At 40.2% G+C, this 25367-nt stretch overlaps 1 protein-coding gene across 12 annotated transcripts in view; it reads left to right on the forward strand.

Annotated features, from left to right (window-relative positions):
• The window catches only part of kcnma1a (potassium large conductance calcium-activated channel, subfamily M, alpha member 1a), a 114598-nt gene extending 89579 nt beyond the window's left edge, over positions 1–25019 (forward strand). For 4 of the 12 annotated variants that reach the window (XM_026354047.1, XM_026354048.1, XM_026354044.1 and 1 more), the window contains 11 exons: positions 1638–1731; positions 5749–5875; positions 6973–7197; positions 7760–7952; positions 11056–11169; positions 14283–14413; positions 16172–16366; positions 16823–16941; positions 17252–17476; positions 18616–18644; positions 20499–25019. In XM_026354047.1, coding sequence (XP_026209832.1) covers positions 1638–1731; positions 5749–5875; positions 6973–7197; positions 7760–7952; positions 11056–11169; positions 14283–14413; positions 16172–16366; positions 16823–16941; positions 17252–17476; positions 18616–18644; positions 20499–20650 — 1604 coding nt within the window. In that variant the 3' untranslated portion in view covers positions 20651–25019. Of the gene's footprint in view, positions 1–1637; positions 1732–5748; positions 5876–6972; positions 7198–7759; positions 7953–11055; positions 11170–12564; positions 12649–14282; positions 14414–16171; positions 16367–16822; positions 16942–17251; positions 17477–18615; positions 18645–19124; positions 19128–20498 lie in introns of all 12 variants that reach the window. The other 8 variants (XM_026354045.1, XM_026354053.1, XM_026354051.1 and 5 more) reach the window with 5 other exon arrangements.
• Positions 25020–25367: the final 348 nt, after the last annotated feature.

Genomic DNA, 25367 nt, shown 5'->3' on the forward strand with positions numbered 1-25367 from the left:
TTGATTTCTAACCAAAGGACTAATATGGGTTTGAAGTGACGGTGCACTTGGCATTTGCGCTGGGAGAGTGCAGAGTGGATAAGAGTATCTGGTTGCCTGTCTGAAAGCTCTTGAAACTCACAGACAGTAGTGAAGATCAAACTACTGTTAGCTTGATGAAATCTTCAAACAGCTGGGCCTGGCCTCACTCTGGCTGCTCCTTCTTGTCCTCTCTGTCTGACTGGGACTCAAGCAAAGCTAGAAAATAGAGTTTTTTTTTCTCCTTATTTCTCAACTCAGTAAACCATAGTTGACAGGAAACCGAACTAAAACAGATCAAAATCATCTTAAACACGTTGTCTCAGTGCCCTGCAAATGCTCAACACCGAAGTGTCAAACACACGGAAAAACGAGTAATACTACCAACATTATTTTTCATTTAAACTTTTAAAACTAGTCAAGACCTTCTTCTGCTGAAAGGTGATGTGCATTTACTAGTTTCTTTTGATATTCACAATCCACTAATTTAAATCCTGTTAGTGTCCCCTGAGTGTGTTGAGTACTAAATGATCTCTTGGCATGGAGCTAGACCTGTAGAAGAGCCATTGTGCACTGTAGTAAGAACTGGAATGAAGGGGTGGGATTTACAGTGGCAAGAATAAGTTAGTGAACTATTTGCAGTTTCCTGGTTTTCTGCATAAATCGCTCATGAAATGTGATCTGATTTTCACCACTGTCACAGACACAATCGAACACAACACAGTCTGATCATGATGTTTCCTGTTTTTATTGTACACGCCTGTTATACACACAAAATGTAAATAACTAGGTTTTTGATGTCACTGAAAACCAGCTTGAGGATAAAGGTGTGGTTTGGACCTACCCTGACTCATAAAAGCACAGATGACAGTGTGCATTCACTTACTTTTTTCATTATCACTTTGTAGGTTCCATGGCTCTGTTCAATAAAGACAGGAAAGAACATGACTGTGTTTTATCGGTTTAGAAATATTGTTTAATTATATTTGTGGCTGGTGAAGATCCAGTCACATTTACTGACCAGTTTATAGAAAACTAGGACATTGTGAATAGTTAATCTACTTGTCACTGTAGGTAAATTATTACAATATAAACAAACACACTCCATCTTCATAACCTTTATTTATCTCATTGTCATTGCTTTTCCCCGTGCCTCATTGACAATGACGGTCATATCATTACTTGGCAATTCATGGTGTAGGTAAGCATGGCCACTCTGATGCAAACTGCTGGAGGTCCAACCACCTGCACAATTCAGTGTGTGTACTGAACACATGCAGTAGTGTATAACTACAGTAAAGGCCCTGTTGAAATGCACCCTAGAAGAGCCAAAATACGGGGGTTTTGGGATGGGAGCCATTCATGACATTTTCAGGTCGAATTTGGTTTTTCTCTGTGGTTTTCTCCTGCCTTTTTCAGAATTAGCACTGTCCGTTACTAATGCCTTTTTTCTACATTTTCTCAATTTGACACTGAATTTTTCTAATTTTCCTTTTCTTTTGTTTAGTTTTTGTTTGCCATGGTTGATTGTTTGGCTAATATTTTTTTATTTCATATCAGGCCCAGCACGCTCCCCAATCATCTGTCTCTATTCTGACACTCTGTGCATATGTTTGCAGTCGAAGACGAGCATCCATCAACTCTTTCGCCCAAAAAAAAGCAGCGCAATGGAGGGATGCGAAACTCACCCAACTGCTCACCCAAAATGATGAGGTAAGAGACACTGATTTTATTCTCCTTCCAGCCTTCAAACGGGGAGCGGGATGAAGTCAGATGCGGAGAAGTATAGGGAGGAAGGGATGGAGGGATGTGTGTGTGAGAGATACTTCAGAGGCAGATGCTGCTGATGGTGAGGTGGTGGGAGTTTGGATGGATGGGAGGGGGCAAATTAGGGGTGGCAGGAGAAGGAGGTAAGAAACACTGTGAGAGAAAGAGAGAAGAGAAGTGCCCCGTTAGGCTCTGGCTGTTTAGGATGGCATGCTGTCAGCTGTTAATGACAGAGCTGAAATAATATTTCTGTCATAAAAAGCAGCTGTGAGAAGCCGTGTGAAAACTCCTCTGGCTTTAAAGTCCCAGCTGTCACCTTCTCCGGTCTGGTCCACATGTACTCCTTAAACAATGCTGGCACTAATGACACCAGCAACCAATCAGAGGGAACTGCATGGTTACTTTGCCCTAAGGCTACTCCTCTATTGTGGGAACCCCTGTGAGTACAGTTTCTGGTACTTAAGGCCATATATGAGATGTATCATCACAATCAAATATGAATTCAGATATTACCTTCCTTTTATCCTGTCCTGTGGAATTAAAGTGTTGTTAATTGATTTTGAAAGATAAAAGGGGTAAGTTTTCGTGGTCCTCTGGCTGCGAGGCAGAGTAAGCAACACGACAGCCTGGAAAATACTGGGAGGCCGAGTCGTGTGCATTGGGATGGCGGGATAAAGGCATGGTGGTGAAAATTTAACAGAACAGGAACACTCATAGCTACACTGCCTTTCTCTTAATGAGGGTGAGTGTTATAGTTGTCATCTATATGACTGTACAATAGGAAAATATAAAGAGAAAGCTGTGGATTTCTGACCGCACATACTTGTCTGTGTTAGTTTTTATGCAGTGAAGCCGCACTGCAGTATAAATACCTCCGGATCTTATTGTCTAAATGCAATTTAAATTCTTAAGAACAACAACAAATTCCTTCATAATGTGTCAGAATGTCTGCAGAAATAGGCAGAATACACAAATGTACTTTAAATTGTAGCATTTAACTTCTAGTTGTACTGTTTTTGGAGGGTATATGTTGTTGTTTTTAGTTCTCATTGTGCACTTTCCTTACATTCTAGTAGAGTTCTTTGTATGTTGTATGTCTCCCCTAAGGCAGCGTTCCTCCTACTGCACTGGTATGCCGATGTGATTTTGTCCAGCATACTTGTCGGCCTCCCCCTCAGTTCTCCACAAAACAAGCACTTAATAAGCCTTCACACTTGCCAAACCATTAGCCCAACACAGAGTCATACCCTTCAGTCGAGTTTGCAGCAGAGCATCATTTCAGATGCCCTTGCTCAGAGGGAAAAAAATGATACAAAAACAACTAGATATTGGCATATTTCCAGCTAACTGCTTGTTTAAAGGGATGTTTAGTTTGCCTAACTTAAAGCACAAAACCTTTTCTTCTCTTCCTTTTTTTCGCTTAGAAGATGGTCCCCGTTTGCCATGTAATATATGCATCCTCGCTTTGATCTTGCAGTGATAATAATTCGTGTGAGTTATTTACTCAGTTTTGAAAACGCTTCAAAGCAGTGTCAAAGTTTTTTCTGCTTTAGGGGTGCTTCTGTATTCTGTTGGCTCTTGGGTACTGGGATGACAGGTCCTCTGTTATAGGTGTAGATTTTTTTTTTTCCAAGTGTTAGCCCTTAGCAAAACATCAAATTACCCATCACAGTCCGTAGCACCCTTCACAGCTGCCCCTGTCAACATATAACACCATATATATTAAACAATTGTGCTTTACAAGGTGTATTTTATGCACAATGAAAAGTGATTGTTTGAGGTAGCCTTAGGGATGCTTTATTGTACAAGCAAGGTGGGGGGAAACACAGTAGAGAGCTAGCAAGAGAGCAAGCATACGTATCAAGTATGGTTTTTACAGGACTTGCAGCCTGAAGGCCTTTGTAAATAAATAATGATCAACAGATTGGCTGTGGGCTTTTGAAAAGCATGCCTTTGTCAGTTTGCATGATGGGGAAAATTTTCAAAGAGAGGCTGCCTTCATAGTCTGGCAGAGAGGGATTGGGGGAGCACACCCATCCCCAGCCTGTGACTGCAGAGTGATACACTGGAATAACTCAACTCTGTTTGAAATATGTACTGAGGGAGGGAGGAAGAAGGATAGTGAGTGAGACACTGGAGTGAGACATGCTGTAAGGGAAATATTTGTCCTATATATAAGTGCATCTGATAAAATACAGTATCTCAAAATCTTTACTTTGCAGTTCTATGCCTATTTTTTTGGTTTTGAAATGTTGTCGGTGTAATAAACTTAACATAATCATTTAAAAATAATAACGCCTACAAATGAAATGTGCAAAATATTTTTGCAACTTAAAGAGAAAATTGATATCTGTGTGGCTGACATTTAATCAGAATTTACATCCGAGCTGGCCTATCTTTAGTTTTGCCATACAATTAATTTCCCAGTCACCAATCTGACGTGTCACTGTACTAACGAGCCGCATCGCCACCATGACATTAACACCATTTCCACAAACCTTTTTGACGGGTCATGACTGACGACACATTCGATTGCAGAGGATGTCAGTATCATCCACAGCTGATATCCCTTGGGCGTGGCACAGTGGCACAGACGTCATGTCTGCCTTGTGGTAGGTTCAACCCGAGGCAGGGGAGAAAGCACAGGGAGGAGGAGGAGGTGTGTAGAGCCGGTGACAGGCTGCCAGTCACACCACTGACAACTCTGTGAAAGATAGCTGTCTTGGCAGAGAGAGGTGGAGCGGCAGCTTGCTTGCATGCGCCAGTCAGCCCCTGTGTGGAGGCGAGCAGAGCTGAGCAGATTGAAGTGATGGGGGCTCCACGGAGTTGATTGGCGCAACACGCGGCTCTGAATGAAAGATTCAGGCTGAGTGTAAAAACACTAAATGCTGTCAGTGTTATTATCACCTGCACTAACTGATAGAGGGAAGAGGGGGTAGAGAGAGAGAAGGTGGCTAATTGACAGCTTTTTTAAAAAACTTTTTCTTTTCCTGCGATGGCATGCAACCCAAATGCAGGCTGAAGGAAGAGAAAACATCAGAGCCTTGCCAGTGAATGACAGTGTTGATAGAGGATAGAGAGAGTGATACTGAGAGAGATGTATGTCAAATTCTTGAGATGTTTTCTCCCATATTACTCAAATGTCTGTCTCTGCAGTTCCCTGTTTTTGGAGTTGGTATAGTGATGCTTTAACCTAACCTAGCATTTTATTATTTGGGTTGAACTGTAAAATGATTTACATTTGCATCACCGTTTTTTTTTTTTTTTTTTTTTTTGAGGAACAGCACAGAATTATTAGTGTTTAGTAGGAAAAGTCTGGATTGTATTTAGTGAGACTGTGAGAGCACGTCTTGTAGGATAAGTGCAACAACAAGAGAGGTGGTATAATAGGACTGACAGGAGCCCTTTCATGGTCAGTGTTACATGGGATGAAACTCAGCAGCCCACTGCTGTGGATTAGCCTGGTTGGTTGTGACATGTTGTTGAAACATTAATGACCATCAGTTGGGAAAGCAAAATGTGATTGGGCAAATTCTTGAAATATTTAAAGTGTGAGCCTGTTGGAGCTTTTACTGTTTGCGCTGCATGGCATCAGGAACTGGAAGAGAGGGTAAAAGCTGGTAATTGGCCTTGTGTTGTCATGCCATTCAGTCAGTAGCACTCACGTCGTGCTGTTCTCCCCTGCACGACTGCAAGCACCACAGTCTTTGAGTTTTCAGATGACTTGACATCAAGGACAAGAAGGACTTTTGTAATGATATCGCAGTTAATGGCCCAACTCCATCGCAGTACAAAATTAAACAATATAAGAACAGGGTTGACTTTTAGTATGTTGTATGAATATGTGTGTGTACTGTAGATCTCAGTAGGTCACGTGGACCTTCACCTCTTTTGTGTCTCATCCACAAGGCTGCAGTCATTTCACAAAGTGTTCCAACATAATATATTATTCTGTTTTTTCAGCCGACACGACCCCCTGCTAATTCCTGGAAATGAACAAATTGAGAACATGGACATGAACGTCAAGAGGTATGACTCAACAGGGATGTTTCACTGGTGCCCGTCGAAGGACATCGAAAAAGTTATCCTGGTGAGTGGGGCGAGAACGTTGTTCTGTCACTGCAATCCTCTCAAATGATGCAGAATGTGCAACAAACAACAAACTTAAAAGTGAGCGCAGTAGCTACGGTTTCCCCTCAATGTTGTAGTGACACGATCACATACTAATTTGTACTGAAATTTCTCTCATTGCCTCTCTGTTGTCCCAAGGTGAGTTTATAGTTTTCTTTGTATATCCACAAAGGATCTGTGAACCGCATTTCAACACTACGCATGGGTTTGCTCAGATGTCCTAACAACGCAGTTTGTAAGCATTTTAGGTTAGGTTTTTTTTTATTTTTATTTTTTTGGGTCGGGCTAAATCTGTCACAACAGTGACCCTGTTGAGTTCACGAGGAAAATTAAGGATGTTTATATTAATATTCCAGATAATCTACAGTACAGTCCCGTCCCCTGAGGCTCTTAGTTTTACTCATGTGTCCAACATATAAAGACTCAATTAGGTTTCAAACAAGTTGGTATCATAGTAGCATGTGGTTTACTTAAAATGCACTTATATTTACACTTATACAAAGGGATGCACATCAAACTGGTGGGTGACGGATCTTGAAAGCTGAGCATTGCGTTGCTCTTTCTTTCTTTCTTTCTTTCTTTTTTTTGTTTATTTACACGTCTCCATGTCGTCATACATATTTTATGTGCCTAAAATCTTACAAACTGCATTTTTCAGGCTGATTGAATCAGCTGCCCTTTGAAAAAGGTGTTTTTGTTTTTGTTCTGTAAAATTTCTATTTCTGATCCTAAGCTGCTTATAAACAGAATAGTAGTTAACCAAACTGCTGCTTATGTAAATGTTACAGAATATAAGTAGCAAGCTTTACTGATGGACTATATATTTTATTCAACTGAACACTTGGTTAACAGACTATTTGTTGTGGGTTTATAACAGTTTTAAACACAATGACTTTTGAACACATTTGTTTTTGTTAAAAACACTCATTTCTATTCTGTAAATCTGTGTTTGTCTCTCTCTACTTCTTCTTCTTCTGTGTTTTTCCTATTACCTTTCTGTAATGCCCGTCTCTCTGCTTTTCTCCCCATTCCCTGTTTCTCTCTTGTTACCTGCAGACCCGGAGTGAAGCCTCCATGACAGTGCTCAGTGGTCATGTAGTGGTCTGTATATTTGGGGATGGCACGTCCGCTTTAGTGGGGCTGCGAAACTTGGTGATGCCTTTAAGAGCCAGCAACTTCCATTACCATGAGCTAAAGCCTATTGTTTTTGTGGGCTCGCTGGATTACCTGCGGAGAGAGTGGGAAACTTTGCACAACTTCCCCAAGGTCTCCATCTTACCTGTGAGTGTACCGGAGAAGACTCATTTAAATCAGAGTCACTGTTCAACTAACAAGGCACTGAGATGTTGAGTTACATGTACATCGAAATCTTGAGAGGGATTACAGCTTTGATTTGATTGGATGCTACTCAATTGAATGATCACTCCATGAGAACTCAGACCCCCCCCCTCCTCCTCCACAGCAGTGACACATCCTGTATATCTAAAGTGGGGTTTGTGTGTTGCAGCTGCATTGCCCATCACAGATGGCATGGTTTGCTGCCTTAGAGCTTGTTAGGCCCGGGTTGACTGATGATCCAAGGAGAATCCCAAACATGGCCCTCGGAGCAGGCTAGTCTTTAGATTAGTCCATGTCTCTGATTCTCCAGTGCCCAGTTAGATCAGTGGAATGTCATTGCCTCAAAACAAGAATACTTGTTAACTAATTTCCCAGAGCTCCACTCTGCTCACTTCTTAAATTTCTTTTTCTCTCCCCCATGTCTGTCTCTTCTCCATGTTTTACTTTCTCCCTCTCTCTCTCTCTCTCTGTCTTGCTCTTTCTCTCTGTTCTCATCACCCTGAAGGGTACACCATTAAGTCGGGCAGATTTAAGAGCTGTCAACATCAACCTCTGCGACATGTGCGTTATACTGTCAGCCAATCAGAACAATATCGAAGATGCCTCTCTGCAGGATAAGGAATGCATCTTGGCATCACTCAACATCAAATCTATGCAGTTTGATGACAGCATCGGGGTCTTACAGGCTAATTCCCAAGGTAAGGAGCGTCCTATTAGACTCCATGTGCAATGCTGCCCAAAGGGGACAGGTTGTGGCAGGGAGGGAAGAGAGTAGTCAAAAGAAGAGAGGAAAAAGATTGGGAAAGAAATAACAGATGCATGTAGGTTCTCAAGCACAGTCATATATGTTAATATGTTCACTTAATTGAAATACTCAGCAAATTTGGTGCAAGTGGATCCTATAATCTGACATTACTGCATCTCCTAAAGACGTGCACACAGAAAAAAATTGTGTTGATTGTTTCATCAAGCCTTTGAAGAGTGTTTACTCCATATAATTTTCTGGTGATTTCAGTCTTGTTCCTGGTAATTACATGCTGCTAAACCTCCTTGATAATACTTTTTAATGATGTAATCAACATGACTGTGTCATTTGATTGTTGTTCCCCCTGATCTGGTGTCTGGCAGATTGTCTGGAACAGATTGTTGATGTTTGCAGACAAACACATGAACCTGGCATCCCATCAGGCCTCATCATCATTAAGCAGCTAGTACAAATCACCAGGCAGGCCAATTCAGCTGCTCCTCATTAGTCACAACAAAACAGCGACACATGCAACTTCGTGCTCGAATCCGCGTGCATGTGCACGTCTGTGTGTGTGTACACACACACACACACAGACATTTATGCCAATGCAGTCTATCCAAACACATCCACAAACAGGTAATCCTCAGTTTATGATTAGCCTGAAAGACATGACATGCCTTGAGCTCAGTACTATTTATTGTAGTGTCATCACAGTGACTGTTGTAAATACAAATCAAAGCTGAAGGTCCAAGAGGCCATTATTTTTTAGTGCAGAGCACTTCCACATGTTTTAGGAGAATGCCAATGCTGTTATTTCTCCAGCCTTGAGTGAGTGATGTGCTGTCGATAGCAGTGCCACTGAGGAACAATAAGAAGGGGTAAATCTGAGAGCACACTGCTCTGGGGAGCTGTATTCACACAGAGCCACCTTCATATGGAAGCCCACCAGCTTATATCCTCTTCCTGGGTCGATGGATAGAGCCTATTGTCATCAATAATTGGGTCTTACATCAACCACCCATTTCAGTGATAAATACTTCACTTTAGAAAACACAGATACACACCACACTGACATGCAATCATGCATGCACAAGGAAACACACTCATACCCAGACACTGCTATTGTATCATAGGTATTGCTTTGGGGATTCCTTCCTCCTAGCGATGCTCCCATTCAGATGCCGTCTGTGGAATTTAAAACAAGAAGGTGCAAATGAATAAATAAACACGCGCTTTCCTGGGGGAGAGCTTCTCACAGTTGCTGTAGCGTGTAGTCAACCACAGAGCATAGCTGTGCCCGGGGGGCTGCAGGGATAAGAGGGTATGTAACCCAGATCTCACTTATTGTACACTGTAGCTCAACAGACAAGGTTACACAGCCTCACAGTAGCAACACCTGCAAGAAGAGACATTGCGTGTTAGATCAGGTGTTTTTTTGTTTTGTTTTGTTTTTTGTTTTTTTTTTGTTTTCCTTTATTTTAGGCAATAAATTATGAATTCACAAAATGTTAAGAGTGTATACTTAAAATGTCCTCAGCTAAAAGTCAGATGATGCATGACGGAGGAAATTAACATCTATATTTGATTCACTATTTTGGAATTTCATCTAGGCAGAAGTGTGTAAATATAATGGTACAGTATATCGACACATATGCCTGCCAGCTCTATTGGCATCATATTAACATTTGTATGAATTTATCTTTAGAAGATTAGGATGATCAGCCCTTCTAATTTAGCAGCATTTAGCAGCCTTGTTCTGTCTTAGAAAGACATACGGCTCTCTGTTCGGAGCATTACCAGCCCACCTTCTAGGTATCTAACCTAACAGGTTTTGAAAGCAGCTCAGTAGCAGGCCTGTTCTCGCCAACAGTCACTTTCTGCTGTACACACTACGCCGAATGGAAGATGTTCTTCTACTGTGCCATGCAGTCTTCATGTTCACTATGATACAATAAGAGCAGTGTTTTAGAGGCAGTATCCGAAAAACCTCGCTGTCACTCTCCAGCGGAGTAAACCTCATCCTTTATGGACATCGACAAAATGATGATTGCACTGTCTTAGCTTGTGCACCCTGGTTGACTCAACGTGTCAAACCTCTGCCATTTCCAAGCTCGATAATTGGTATAACAAGAGTTCTGATTATTCATGCTTCAGTTCAGTTTGTGCTTCCTTCTGTGTACTAAACTATTTGGTGTCTTTTCTGTTACAAAAGGCTGCAAGATCTCTTTTGTAATGTAAGCAGCTCATTGAGTTTCCTGACAGGAAAGGCGTATACTCACATGCACATTCACTCACTCACTCACACACACACACACACACACACACACACACAGAATTTGCAATCCTTTTAAAACTTTGTGACCTGAATATATTCCCTGCATTATGTTTCCTTGGTGGTGGCACTATAAGCTGGAGTTTTGCTGTCGTCAGCATTAAATGATGGATGTCAAAACACAGTTGATGCATTATGCATATAGCATTACAGATTTAAGGTGTTTACTTGTCACTTTGAGGAAATGCAAAAATGTGAAGTCATGTGAATTCATACTCCTGTCACTAGCACTTGTATTTCATGGTTTTCAGCCACGCCATTTCCGATAAAAGGTTTTCAGGATCCACTTCACCAATTTTATTGTAACAAAATGAACAACATATAAAATTTATGTCTGCCTGTTGATGGAGGGATGTGAATGCTAAATATGTCTTAGCTGACCCCTAAAAGCAACTGTATCTACATCGCAACTTTTAGGCAGGTGCCTTGTTCACTTAGCGTATTGCTCTTTTTGTTTTTCCTCTGTCAATACACACTTTTGAGTGACACAAAGTGAACAACAACTTGATGCTGAGTGAGCTGACATGCACTATGTATAATGGTCCTGAAAGCAGTTTCCAGGACATGTGCTTATTCTTATATACTATAATATTAATGCAGTGCTGTAGGTATCATACATCTACTACAATGATTTTTGGATAAAGAGAATACAGGCATCTTCTGCCACCCTTTGCATTATTTTCTAACGTGCTACTTATTTGTATTTTCCTGTGGTGTCCAGGTTTCACGCCTCCTGGAATGGACAGGTCATCTCCAGACAGCAGTCCAGTACATGGCTTTGTGCGTCAGGCTTCTGTCACCACTGGATCCAACATCCCCATAATCACAGAACTAGGTAAAGCCTTTTCCTGCCTACATCAAATGCACATGTTGCATGCCATACCCAGTAATCTCGGATCAACTCATTATTCATTTGCAGCCATAGACACATAAAGCTGATAATCCAAGACTTAAACATCATGCTGCTACCAAAAGCTCCACCACATTCAAAGTCAAATTGACTTAGGCATGTGTGGTATGGACTTTTTGTGCACTTTCATGGTGTCAGTAGCTTTGCACAACTCAAGTTCCTATTCATATGTGAATTACTGGCTCTGGCTAGTTTTTTTTTTTTTTTTTTTGTCAAGTGGCGTTAATGTTAGGTACAGGGAGTAGAAAGTATCTTGACTCGGAGGACCACTGTAAGTTGAAGATGTCAGACGGGCATTTTTAGGGGCACTGCTACATATCTTGCAATTTGTCCACTAATGCACAAGAGAAACACAGCCTGATATAGAGGTTGAGAGAGGGAGAAAAGAAAAGAGAGTGAAAAGATAGAGGGGAAAAAACTGCCTTGGTTGCAAAATGGGTCCATTTATTAATAACAATGGCAGTGGCTGTATTCCCACCGGTGGTGGGGACTCATGAAACTTTCAGATCTCTGAGGGGCCTTCTAAAGCACCAGAGACTGGCTACTCTGTCTCCCCTGACCCAATTAGGGAGCAATGGAGCATGAGGCCAGCTAAGAAAAGGCCAGGAAGAGAAAGGAGCTACCTAATGTTACTTGTAACCAGGCCAGCCATTACCTGCAGAGAGGCTCTCCCATTAGACTGCTGACCGCATATGTAATCATCAGAAGTAGATGCTGGATATTTTGGTTTAGGCTCTGGATTCACACACTAGAAGCTCCGGCGTTGTGCCTCTGCATGCTCTTAGTTAACGAATTTCACAGCTACAGCAGTAGTAGATGTGATAACATTGTCCTCCAGGAAAGGAAGGAGTAAGACTATACAGAGGTGAGCACTGCAGCATGGCTCGGTGGAACCATATTGTGTAATTGCATTGTCACATGCTCAGTTTACAGTGCCAGAAGCAGATTAAAGTCAAGTTGAAACATAGAAACGAGGCTCATCCGAGTTGCATGATCAATTTTGTTTGCACCGTTTGTAAAGTAGGTGTGTTTTTGGATAAGACCTTGTTTATCTCTTTCAGTGCCTTACCATGAAATTAATTAGTATTGTTGTTGCGGTGGTGATATGGCGCCATGACGGCTCTGGCTTTGTTGCTGCTGTGTGCTCTAATCCAGGGTGAATTTACTTTTAGTTACTGGACAGCCATGTATGTCTCAGATTAATTCCGGGGTTGACAGAGGTAGTCTGAGACAGCGAAATGCCTTTATTGCAGTTTTTGAAACTGTTTCAATAACAACACCATTTCTCCCCCCCTCTCTGCACTGTCTCATCACCATTAGCTAAACCTGGCAAACTACTGCCATTGGTTTCACTCAGTCAGGAAAAAAAAAGTGGAACCAACATACAAATGATAACAGAGCTGGGTAAGACGAGCCTTTGTCCTCTGCTGCCGTTCGTTCCCTCCGCCGCCCTGCTCTTCATCAGCTTGTCTTGATTTATCTGGCTGCAGTCAAGGCCCTCGCTGCTCCCATGGCTTCACTTTGAACACATTTTTATTCTTCGTGCTGGTTAAAATTGACTGTCTTGTTTTGGCCCCCTTTTAATGATTTTTTTTTTTTTCGTTTTGGGTTTTTTTATTTTTTTTCTCCTCCAGTTGCATTTGAGAGCATCGCTAGGCCTTTGATCATGCTCAGTCTGTCCTTGTGGCTGTTTTCATAGCAACACTCCCCCTGCCCCACACCACAACTCCTCTCCTTCTCCAAACACTCACACATCCACCACCCACCCCCTAATTCAGTCTTTTGGCCCGGGCCCGTTTGCATCAGCCCCTTGTCTCTTTGACTGACATTTCTGTTCCACAGCACACAGGAAGCCTGGGAAGAAATCAGATTTCAAAAACAAAAAACTCAAGATCAAACCATCTTTTAAGCTGTTTATTTATTTTAAAAATGTATTTTCCAGCCTTTTCTCTTCTCCTCCAGACCATATCACAGAACCTCAGATATTGGAAAAGTCAAACAAAAACTTATGTGATGCTACTTGTTTATAGAGCCTTCATTGTCCAATGCTGCTATAAATACAATGTAAAGAACAAAATATGACAAAAAACAATCTGTTTTGTGGGTTATTTTAAGTCAGATTAAGTTCATTTAGCAGACCTGAGTGGTTCTCAACCATAAAGATGATGTGTGTTACCTCGCTTTAATTTACCTTTCAGGGTACAGGTAAATATTTAAAATGTATTTCTCTAACGCTGATAATGTTAAACGCATTTATCAAAGAAACCTCTGAAAAAACATGGCATGACTTTATAAATGCATGGTTTTCTCATGTGACGTAGTAGCCATTGTTGAAGTCACCTTTTTACCGTATTTAGTAGTTTCATCAAGAAAGACCTAGATAAATGATTTACGTTACAGTCCACAGAATGGTCACTGTCTCTTGACAAGGAGTTCCTCTGTTTGTGTGTGTGTTATATAAAAAAGGAGACAGTGGCTACTGAGCGCTGATGCAGAATGACTGACAAAATTGGAGACTTCTGCAATGGTTATAACTGTGTATGAATATTTTCTCCTAAAGTTGTGATTTGTCTGAGTGTATGAAATGCACCCTGCATGTGATATACAGTGAATTTACTGAAATACTGCAAAAAAAAAAAAAAAGTTAAACACTATGTTTTTCACTTTCTAAGCAAATAAATAGTGCATTAACAAATATACATTATAATATATATTTTAAGGGTAATTCAGTATTGTAGAGCCCAGTGTGGTTTCTGGAAGAGAATAAAATGCCTGTTGAATTGTGTGGTTAAATATATATGCTAAATATAATGTGCATCTAATGTTACATTATATGGCAACTTCAAGCCCTGGAGCAATACCTATATATGTGAGACTTTTCTGTTGTATTGCCATAATATATCCAAATCTTTTCATATGCAAAATGCATTTAAAGAATGTATATCTTAAGTCTCAGGTGTGTTGGTGTGTGTGTGTGTGTGTTTGAAAGACTTCTTCACAGTGCCAAACTCTAACACAGCTACGTTCCCTTCTCTCAGTGAACGACTCAAACGTTCAGTTCCTGGACCAAGATGATGATGACGACCCCGACACAGAGCTGTACCTCACTCAGCCCTTCGCCTGCGGCACCGCCTTCGCTGTCAGTGTACTCGACTCCCTGATGAGCGCAGTGAGTTCTCAGAAACACACTGTACACTTGGAGCGTTTTTCAAAATCTCATCGCTTGTCGAGATTCTACAGTTTACTACACTGTTTATTTTATTTGTATTTTTTCTTTTTGGTGATTATTACTCAGGTCACATACACATCAGTTCAGATGCTTTAACAGAATTAAATAAAAAAGAGAGAGAGAATTTAAGTTTAACACAAAGTATATGAAGAAGTTGGGGAACAATTACATGTTGATGCACTGGTAGAAGCTACAGAATGAGGGAAATAAAGAGAGAGAGAGACAGACACTGAAAACTTTAGATGGTAGTAGTTTCAGAAAATGGACTTTTTCAGTTTTCTTTTGCTTCGTAGGTGATTCTGACCTATAAATATTTCTGTTACAGTGTTTCACATTCAGGTGAAAACCTCTTCAGATGCTCCATTTTACGATAACAAAGGAAAACAAATGTTCAGTCTTATTAGAAGCATTCAATATGAGATTATCTCATACTTCCTCAGTAGATGAAAAGGGTTACGTTTAGTAGTATGTTTCAGTAGATGCACTATTTTGGAATTTCAAGTAGGCAGAAGTTGGTAAATGAAATGGTACAGTACATTGACACATATGCCTGCCAGCTCCATTGACATCAAAAGGAAAATTGCTGGCATCACTCCTCATCTTAAGTTTTATGAATTCAACTTTTCAAGAGCCTTATTAGAACTTTTAACGAAGTAAGTGTTGAAGTGTTGAGGCATAATGGCAATGACACCAGCTTGGCTGCAACAGGCCAAAGACACATTCTTTCATCTTTTGACAATGTCATCAGTGCACTGGGGATGACATTAAATAGGAGGTAAGAAAAAAAATCTCCTGTTATACTTTTCCGTGTTCTCGTGACCAACTGCATTTCCTTCCTTATTAAGCCATCACAGCACGATGGCTTAATTCCAGCAGCTCTCATGGTGAGTGAGAGGTTAGAGGGGCGTGCAGAGCTGAGCTGAGCAGGGAGTAGCGCAGGCATCAGCTGTAGTCTGGCGCTGGTCAGAGGTGAAGGCAGCTAATGGACAGTGCTCATCCATCATGAGACTCTGCAGGCCTGTCAGGGGCCCAGGGAGAGGAGCTGCCACTCTGGCCTGGCTGCCAAGTGACACTGGCTGTCTTCACACAGAGCAAAAGCAGGTTCTGATCGGCTTGAAGGACAAGAGAACCTGACACCCGCAGAGCGCAGTCAAATGCTTTCAGAGGGACATCATATAGTGTGTACTGTTCACAGAATAAAGAGCAGATCTGTGTTGAAATACTTCTTTTTCTTCTAAGGGGACGATCCTACACGCATTTCTCACCAGTGATGTCTAGTTATGCAAACAATTGGGGTTTTTTTTTGTGTCTTTTTTAAAGCTATTTCTGATGTTTATGCCTCCAGCCAAAAACAATAGATGCCATTTTGACTTTCGGAATTTGTAAAGCTTTGGAAAATTACACAAATTTAGTTAGTAAATATTATATATAATATTTAATATATATTAGCTATTTCTTACTTACAGTGAAAACTAAATTGGAAGTTTTATTGGATTATCCACATGTAAGGGGATTACAAAGATGTCCAGCTGAATTGTTAAATGTAAAATGTAATTTATCAATATGCACAATACAAACCATTTCTATTTACCTCTTTTGTATTGTGGTGGGAGGCACAAGTCTCAAAGTGTGAACAAAATGTTTTTGAATCTATTGAAAATGTGTCATCATCAGATTCCCCCTCTCTTATTTCTCCAGACATACTTCAATGATAATATCCTCACGCTGATTCGGACACTAGTCACTGGGGGAGCCACACCAGAGCTGGAGGCTCTGTTGGCTGAGGAGAATGCTCTCAGAGGAGGCTACAGCACACCGCAGACACTAGCCAACAGAGACAGGTGTCGCGTTGCCCAGCTAGCCCTCTACGACGGGCCATTTGCAGACTTGGGGGTAAGTGGAAGTTTAGGTGGAGATGACACGTTTTGGCACTACCCAGCAGCACACATCTGGCCACCTCCACTCTTTGCAGTGCTTAATCTGATGTGAAGAACTGTGATCACGCAAAACAAGGCCTCAGTGGGTGGAGAGGGTACCGTGCTTTGAGGAGAACAATGAACACCATCAAAGAAATTCCTGCTTTAATTGGTTCCAACCTTGTTTTTAGAGGTTTTTTGTTTTTGTGATACAAAACTTCCAATACTGAAGTAAATTTGTTTTCTCCTGGATGACTTATGGCGTAATTTGAAAACACTGCTGATTGTCACAGTCTGAATTGCCAACAGTTGGTATTCACTCGCAAGCAAAGTACCTGAACATCGAATGTACAATTACATGCACTGCCACTGAACCAGATCACGACAATGAGCTAACGCACAGTAATGGTGTCTTTGTTCCATTGTTCATCAGGATGGCGGCTGCTACGGAGATTTATTCTGTAAAGCGCTGAAGACGTACAACATGCTGTGTTTTGGAATCTACAGATTAAGAGATGCCCATCTTAGTACACCAAGCCAGTGTACAAAACGGTACAATATCTGCATTTACAGAGTCAAAATGAATATTTTGATGTAATAAAATGAGCAAATAGGGTTAAAAAAAGTTCACTTTGTCAATCCCAAATGGAAAACTGTAGTGTGACAGTAACTACTTTACGTAAATCCTAAAAAAAAAAAAAGGTCGGAAACAACAGAATAAAAGGCCAAATTATAAAGAATAACTAAATAAATAATAGATTACAAATAAATACTGAGAGTAAAGCCTAAAACTAGGGCTACAAATGTACACACATTTTATATGCAAACATCATAACTTCATTAATTTTTTTACCCTGGGCAGATATGTGATCACAAACCCACCATATGAGTTTGAGCTGGTGCCCACAGACCTGATCTTCTGCCTCATGCAGTTCGACCACAACGCAGGCCAGTCCCGGACAAGCTTGTCCCACTCTTCCCATTCCTCCCATTCCTCTAGCAAAAAGAGCTCATCCGTCCACTCCATCCCGCCCTCCAGCCGGCAGAACCGCAGCAGTAAGAGCCGGGAGGCCCGCGATAAACAAAAGTACGTACACTCACACTTCCTGTCGAGTTGTAGCCTGCACGTTTAGTATCTTACACTAGACCAGTCTTTTTTTATATATATATAATTGTGTGCAGACTGTGGTGACACAAGCACTGATCAATAGTGCGTATTGTGTATGTTTGTGGTTTGTTTGTTTGTTTGTTTGTGTGATTTGTGCTCTGCGTCCATGCCCAGTGCTTGTGCGTTTTCTTCATAATCATCTGCACGTGGTCTTCACTGTCACGTCACAGCAAACATTACATGACATTAACAAATTGGTCAAATCACATTGTGGAAAGCTAGGCTCATTTATTATACTGAAAAAACTGTTTGGATTCTTTTCTCACTAATTAAATATGTGGCACTGTAAACAGTGAAACCACTTGTTTGGATGGCACAGCCATTGTGGTCGGAAACAAGCTCACCAAAGCACAACCAAATGAAATGACATAATACAGCACACATTCAGTATGTTGTTTGGTCTACCTGTTCTGTATCTGTCCTGATTTGTAGTTGTTTCGTGTCTAACTCTTACTGTAATACAGTATTTGTGTAGTAAATAACTTGCTTGTTGGATATTTGTGCACATTTTAGTACACATGATCAGTGCGCCTCGATCATGGATATAATATATTGTGATTTATTTACTGTAGCTCATACTGCTTACATGTAGCGTATATTTGGATAACATTATTTATAGGCTGTTACTCATAAGATCATCCCTCATTAGCAGTGTTGAGATTTTGCTCTGATTTTCATGGTGCATCTGTACTGCTTTATTGCATGTCCATGTTGATAGCCCTTTGTTTCTTATACAATAATAAGCTTATTTCAAATTTGGTAAAATATTTTACTTGCTAATACTACTTATTCTCCTCACAGAAATGCATAGCGTGAATTTAATGGTCATCTGGGAGAACAAAGTAGCCGAATTTTGAAATGATGACATATTCTAAAAGCATGCAGATTTGTTACGAGAATTCTTAAATGGTAGCTAAGCCCTAAATACATCTTAGTTTCTAAGATGTATGATATAGATTAATTACTGCAGTAACAATATGTAAGCCTTAGTTGGACAGTTGTGTATTGACTGTAAATACTACTAACTTACAGTAGATTACTTACTTTTCTTTCTGAAGTGCAACAAGGATGAATAGAATGGGCCAAGGTATGCAAGTTAACGATTCTGCATGACTTAGCAACCTTTACCTGGGGTTCTGATCATAACTATGTCCTCTGTGGATATTGTTATGGCGAGGGGAGTTTGTTTTACTTCAGATGTTAAGTAAACCATGCCTCAGTTTAAGTTTTGCTTTCAGCTGGAAAGCAAAATGTCTGCTGCTGCTGCTCTTGCCTCCACCCTGCCACGATCAGGACCATCTCCATATTGCATGAGGTTGAGACGAGCCCTCCCTTTTCTTTGTGCTTTTACTTCAGTTATTCACTTGATGAGTTCTTTTTTTTCTTTTCTCCAGACAAATCCTTTCTCATATAGTTTTTATCTGTCATGCATCATGCGTTTTAATTATTTATTTGAATTGGAGATGGTTTGCATTGTGTGAGAGGTCTGTGTGTTTGCACATCTTCCCTCCTATTGAATGCTATCAGATGACTGTAGATGTAATACTTATGCTGCCACTGAGTACAGCAGGTTATCATTTTACTAAAATAATAGAAAACAGAGTAACAAGGTGATGCCTAACTGTACAGACCTACATCATTGCTCACATGTAGGTCAGGCTGATTCAAATCCCCCTGATGCAGCCAAATTGCTTACTTCTTCACAGAACTTTAAGAAAGTGTGTCCATCCCTGTGCCATTGGTCACACCAAGAAAGTGGGAGGTGTGACCAATTTAAAGTCTAAATTGAAGGGGATATGAGTCTGTAAGTTTCCTTCTTGTAACCCTATGCACCTGATATGTTGGTTTGAGGCGACATCACAAAGTTCACCGTATCAGCAGCAGACTCTGGAGAGAGATGGCAGACATCTTGCTTCACCTCAGGCACAATTCCACACATCAAATGCCTGTGCTGTAACACATGGCCCCGCAGCCTTAAGCTTGCTGACACACACACACACACACACACACACACACACACACACACACACACACACACACACACACACACACACACACACACACACACACACACACACACACACACACACACATAAATGAATCTCCTCACACGCAAGCCTGTATGTACATGCGAACACACATTCACACGCATGCACGCTCCGCATAGCAAAGTTAAAACTCACTCAAAATGAAGTGACATTTTGAATGGCATTACAGATGCCTGTGAAGTGCTAGAGGAGAGTTTACAAACTTCTGACAGGTGGTATACACCTTTCCCTTTTCTCACAGCCTACTTAAACATGACAATATCCTTTGCAAATCTTTAAAATCTGATATTTCAGAGAGTAAAACTGTGTAGTATTGAAAGATTTCCAAGATTCAAACCCCATACTCAGGAAGTGAATAGAATTTCATTTAGGGTGGGAGATGCTTTTATAGGAACTTTTTTTTTTTTGGTTGAAGGCTTCACTAAAAACTGGTGACATTGGATGTGAATTTCAAAATGCTGTACTCACCACAAACCAAACATTTCTGCATTGTTTTGAGATACATACAGCGTGAAACATATGTCTTACAATTAGAGCAAGTGGCCAGATAGCAAGAAAAATCGTGTAATTTGGGTTAATAAATCCTAAAACACTTTAGTGCCAATTTATCTACAGCACTGTAAATACATATGTTGTGTTATACAATAAACTTCTTAATTCTCAAAAAATGAATTGGAAGGCTGACAGATTATATGTATTCACTGTACAGGAAATAGACAACACACACATGACAACTTAGAATGATTCAAAGTGGTTTGATGCTAATTACAAAGAATGCCGTGCAAATCTGTCACTTAAACTGAGGCAGTATGGTTTTAAATGCTTCCATGTTACGTACTTTTCAAACTAACTCATTTCCCCCCTCCCTTCCTCTTTCACCTTGTCCTCTTCAGAAAAGAAATGGTTTACAGATGAACCAGAAAATGCCTACCCACGGAACATTCAGATCAAGCCCATGAGCACTCACATGGCCAACCAAGTCAACCAATACAAATCTACTAGTAGTCTGATTCCGCCTATCAGAGAAGTTGAAGATGAATGCTGAACACCAGGTTTTCTTGCTGACTCATCAGACATCTGTACTCTCTTCCAAAAGAGTTGGAAAAGAGATCAACAGTGGAGGAGTGATGATGACGATGACAGGGGTGTTGAAGACGGACACATTTCTCTACGCTCATTCTTCTAATCAAGGGTTGGACAGGAACCCAAACTGGAAGGGACCTCCTATGTGTATACCTTTAATGTTACTTCCATGCTCTTGGACACTGTTCTATTTATTAATGTATCCATAGAGATGTACATAATGACAATCAAATAAGGATTGTACAGCCCCTCCCCCTAGCACTTTTTGGAATTATTTTAAGAGTTGAAAAAAAAAGTACTTCCTGTAATTCTTTGCAATAGTTCACCTCTTCACGTGACCAGACTCCATGGCTAAGGCGACTGGTTACTGGAGGATGAGGGTTGCAGCGATAAACTGATCATATCATCTCCCAAAGATCTGCCCAGATGCGTCACGTCAAACCAGCTGGGTTCATCAACTTCATTTCTCCTGTCTGCTTCTGTTCTATTTGCACTAAAACTGAACAACTTTCTTTTGACAGAACTAGAACCATCAGATCCCCCCCATCCCCCCCAGTACAACGTCTCTGAGGAGATGATGGAAGGAACGAAGGGAGGGTTGCTTGGCTTCAGAGGCATTTTAATTTTGTTCTTAGGTTGTTATACATCACGTCATTGCTTAATGTTTGCTACTTCACCATCGATATGTCATGCTGAGTGAGAGCATTCCAGTCCTGCAGATCAATATCAACTTGCAAAGTAATAGTTGAAACACTCCAATAGGTGCAGTGTTGGTGTTTCTGGTTGAAAGAGAATCCTGTACCTACATGTCTTCTGCTGATACGTCGTATCATAAAGCCTGTGACTCTGTTTCAAGCTCCTACCACATGATATGTGCCTGAGCCCCTCTTATACAGATACAATGCGGTTGATCAACCTGAATACATGATGGCAAACAACAGCTGCCCCTTCCGTCATGTGTTTAGAAGTGTTCACGTGCACGTTGTGTGCGCGCATTGCAGCCACTCATCATTCTTGATGTTGCGCTGAACAGTGCTGTCATCGCCCTATTGGCTCGTATGTGATGGTGTGCTTTTGAAGGAACAGCATGTGAGATCTTAACTCTAAAAATGAAGCTTATGGTACAATAACAGTACATAAATCTAGAAGGTTTGGATCCACTCACAAAAATATCAAGTTGCATTACAAAAACCACACCAAAATCCCCAACTACGATTGAGCTGAGCCAACACGAACAGCAGCCCCATGCCCATTTGCGGCAGAATTGGGATCAGAAAGAAGAGTGGTGTATTTTCTGAATGTTTTGTTTGTTAAAAATGAGTTCACGTCTGAGGAAAGAAATGCCACATATTGCATATAAGTGGGCATCAATGGGCCCTTCTTTGATCGGAGCTACTGCCTGGCACAGGGTTGGCATAGAGGCAATAAAGAGCTTGGATGTTCTCTTTTGCCAATCCAGATGTCACATGCCTCAAAACTCTCAGGAGTTAAGCTGCTGTGTTCGGTCCTCTAACACAAGGAGATGCTCAAACATAGTTGGGTGGAAATGCAACAATGCCACAGACTGCTAATAAGGACACTGGAGAGAAACGTGTGTTCTTTATGCTAGCCTGTGTGCAGCATGAGAGTGTATTTTGCACATGTTTAGGCATTGATGGATCCAAATCTAGCTGTGATAATAATGGAGAATTAAGGTTGTAGCCTTGCGCTCCTAATACATAAGCTTCATACAAATATGTAGACAGATTTATACATTAAACATAATTATTTTTTATCCATAAACATAATCAATTTGTACTTATTTTTCTAGACAAGTAAAAAGTACTATACTGTAGTGGATGACAAAAAACTCCATAAATATCTTTAATTACAAAACATATCAAAGATTTTTTGCGTTGGACTATATCACTATTTATTTCACATTCTAAGAAAGAAAAAGATCTTTTTTTATCCTTCTGCCCCTTCTTTAACAACTGCATTGCTCTGGAGCTATACCTTGCATTGTGAAATCACCATCTTCAGCCTGGCAGCTCGGCTCTGTTGAGTGCTTGTAGAAATCAATTAAAGCTCATCTGAAGCCTCTTTTGGTTGCACAGATGATCTGTGTCTACTAAATAATGTTTCTACTACTAAGCATCCCTTACTACAAACATGCAGGCTAAGGGATGGGTGCAAAGATAGGTATAAAGAATTATTTATTGGGGGATAAATGTTGAATTAAGATGGAGAGCAGATTAGAGTGGTAATAATGAGAGGATCATAGAGTTGCTCCTTCTGTGTGTAGGCCAGTACTGAATGACCTTCATTAGATGTGTTTGACCTAAATTAGGTCCATAGTGTGGAAGGAGAGTGTGTACGCTACAGCACAGTGTGCTGGAGTTTTCCACAAAATATTATTTCAAATATGACAGAGAGATGCTGTCTGTTTATTGCAGTTATTCTCCTCTATAGTCTGTAAAGGAAAATTATTTAAAAAAATTCAAATATGGAAAAGAACATAATGTTGTGCTAAATATGTTTGTGTAAATTCAACCCATCATATAGACCACATTTCTTTCTCAAACAAAATGATCTGAGCTTCAATGTCCGTCTATTGGGTGTGGTACAACTATACTGAAGCCTCATACACATTGTCCTGAAGTGAACTTTTGAAATGTGATTACATCGTTGTCACACTTTGTAGCAAATAGATTTCTTTTCAGAAAATATGCGAGTAAAATGTATGTAATAATTGGGTTATTAATGCCATATTTGCTAGCCTGATCAATAAGGAACTATTAATATTTGATAATGGCATTATACATAAAATCGACAAACTGATCGTTATTGTTGGATTAAAAAAAAAAAAAAAAAAAGACATATCTTGGAAATAAAAGAGCCTGAATTATTGTAGGAGACTGTTCAAGTACTGTATGTAAGTCAGGGCGGAATTTGATCTGGTTTATCAGCCATCCCAAAGATGGAAGGTAGCACCAATTCAGCAAAGGTTATGAAAAGAGACAACATCCTTAATTGTCCTGTTTTTATTATTTTATGGTATTACGGGGTTTACATTCCTTTTTGTCAGCTTGTCATTATCTGTCACAATCTGTCACAACTGCTTATTTGTTTACTGAGTATTTTACAGTTACTTACATAGCATTGCTCAGAAATAAAGACTGTACATGCTGCAAAATGGCATTAACTCACAAAGCAATGCACCATGTGTTTTCATTACACTTGATTACTGTGCTTTTTTCTACCTGAATCCTCAATTCGCAGCACATTCAAGCTGGCATTCTTCACAATACTGGACTGAGGTGTGTCTCCTTCGTACACCTTGTCATATGTCTCTCTTTGATGTTTTAGGTCTTTGCATTGTATACCTCTAAAGTTTTAGAGTGTTTTTGAAGTGCCATGAAGAGTTTAGTTGAGCAAGCATCCTTCAGTCATTCAGGGACAGAGGCTCACTTTGAGGGAGCTGAGTCCAACTGTTAGCCACTGTGAGAGCAGTGTCTTGTACTGACATGGAGAACATCCAAGCCATCAATGCCTCCATGCCAGTATAGTGCCAGGCAGTGCAGGAGGTCAAGAGAAGGGCCCATACTAAGTCCCACTATAGCGACAAGTGGCATTCAGGAGGCCTGAGAGGCAGCTGGGGCTGATATATTTATGAGCTTTGGGTCATCATACCACCCATTTCTGCTGCGTTCTTAGTTAAAGTTAGCAGTTAGTGTCATGTAGTAGAGCTAGATATGGATGACTGAAAGATGCACATGGAGGATCATGCCTGTAACATCAGATGTTTTGTTTTTCCACTGAACAAATCAAAGACTATGATGCATCATACATTACTGTAATAGTATGTTGCATTATTTTTGTTAATCTATTTTTTGCTGTAAAGGATGGATATTATTTATTTGCTGGGAATTGTAATAGATATATAATATATAATACTTGGGGAGGGGAGGTTGGTCTCAAGTCTTAATAATACTTTAGAATTGCATTGAGCAATTTTTACGTTTTTTTTTTTTTTTTTTTTTTTAAGAGACATTGCAATTTGTTCTTTTTTGGCTGCCTATCAGTTCAGGAAGAATTCAGGACATTGCTCTGGCGTATTATAGATTTGTTGGCACATCGTCATTGCATCAAAGAGAAGTTTGACATAGCCGACTGATTCGTTTGGATGTGTTCTAGGTGTGATGGATAAATGGATTATTTGATGGTGCTGAGTTGATCTACCTGACTCTGTCAAATATAATCTGCTGATAAATATACTGTCTTGTACAAAAAGTCTGTACATAGATTGTACATGGTTTCTTTTTGTATTTTCTCAAATTAAAATGGATGTATTTGTGTTCTAAACCTGGAAATTTGCTTCTTTTTCATTCAAATGTCTTAATTGCTTTCCTAATAATTAGATTACAGTTACAATGAAAGGCTTTCCATGGTATTATACTCTCTCAAATTACCAGCAGGGGTAGAAGTACTTAAAGGAGTTATAATTACAGTACAAAGTAAAGTACAAATCTACCTGCACGTGTACTTTCTTTATGTGTTTCCTTGTTACACTACAATATCAGAAAGAAATACTACTAAATCTATTTATTTTATAGCTATAGCTTCTAGTTACTTTACACATTAAGATGGTTCATGAAATAATAATAATTGTTATAAATGTTGCATATGTATGAATTAAA

This window comes from Anabas testudineus, chromosome 15, assembly GCF_900324465.2.
Source record: "Anabas testudineus chromosome 15, fAnaTes1.2, whole genome shotgun sequence".
Taxonomy (NCBI): Eukaryota; Metazoa; Chordata; class Actinopteri; order Anabantiformes; family Anabantidae; genus Anabas; species Anabas testudineus.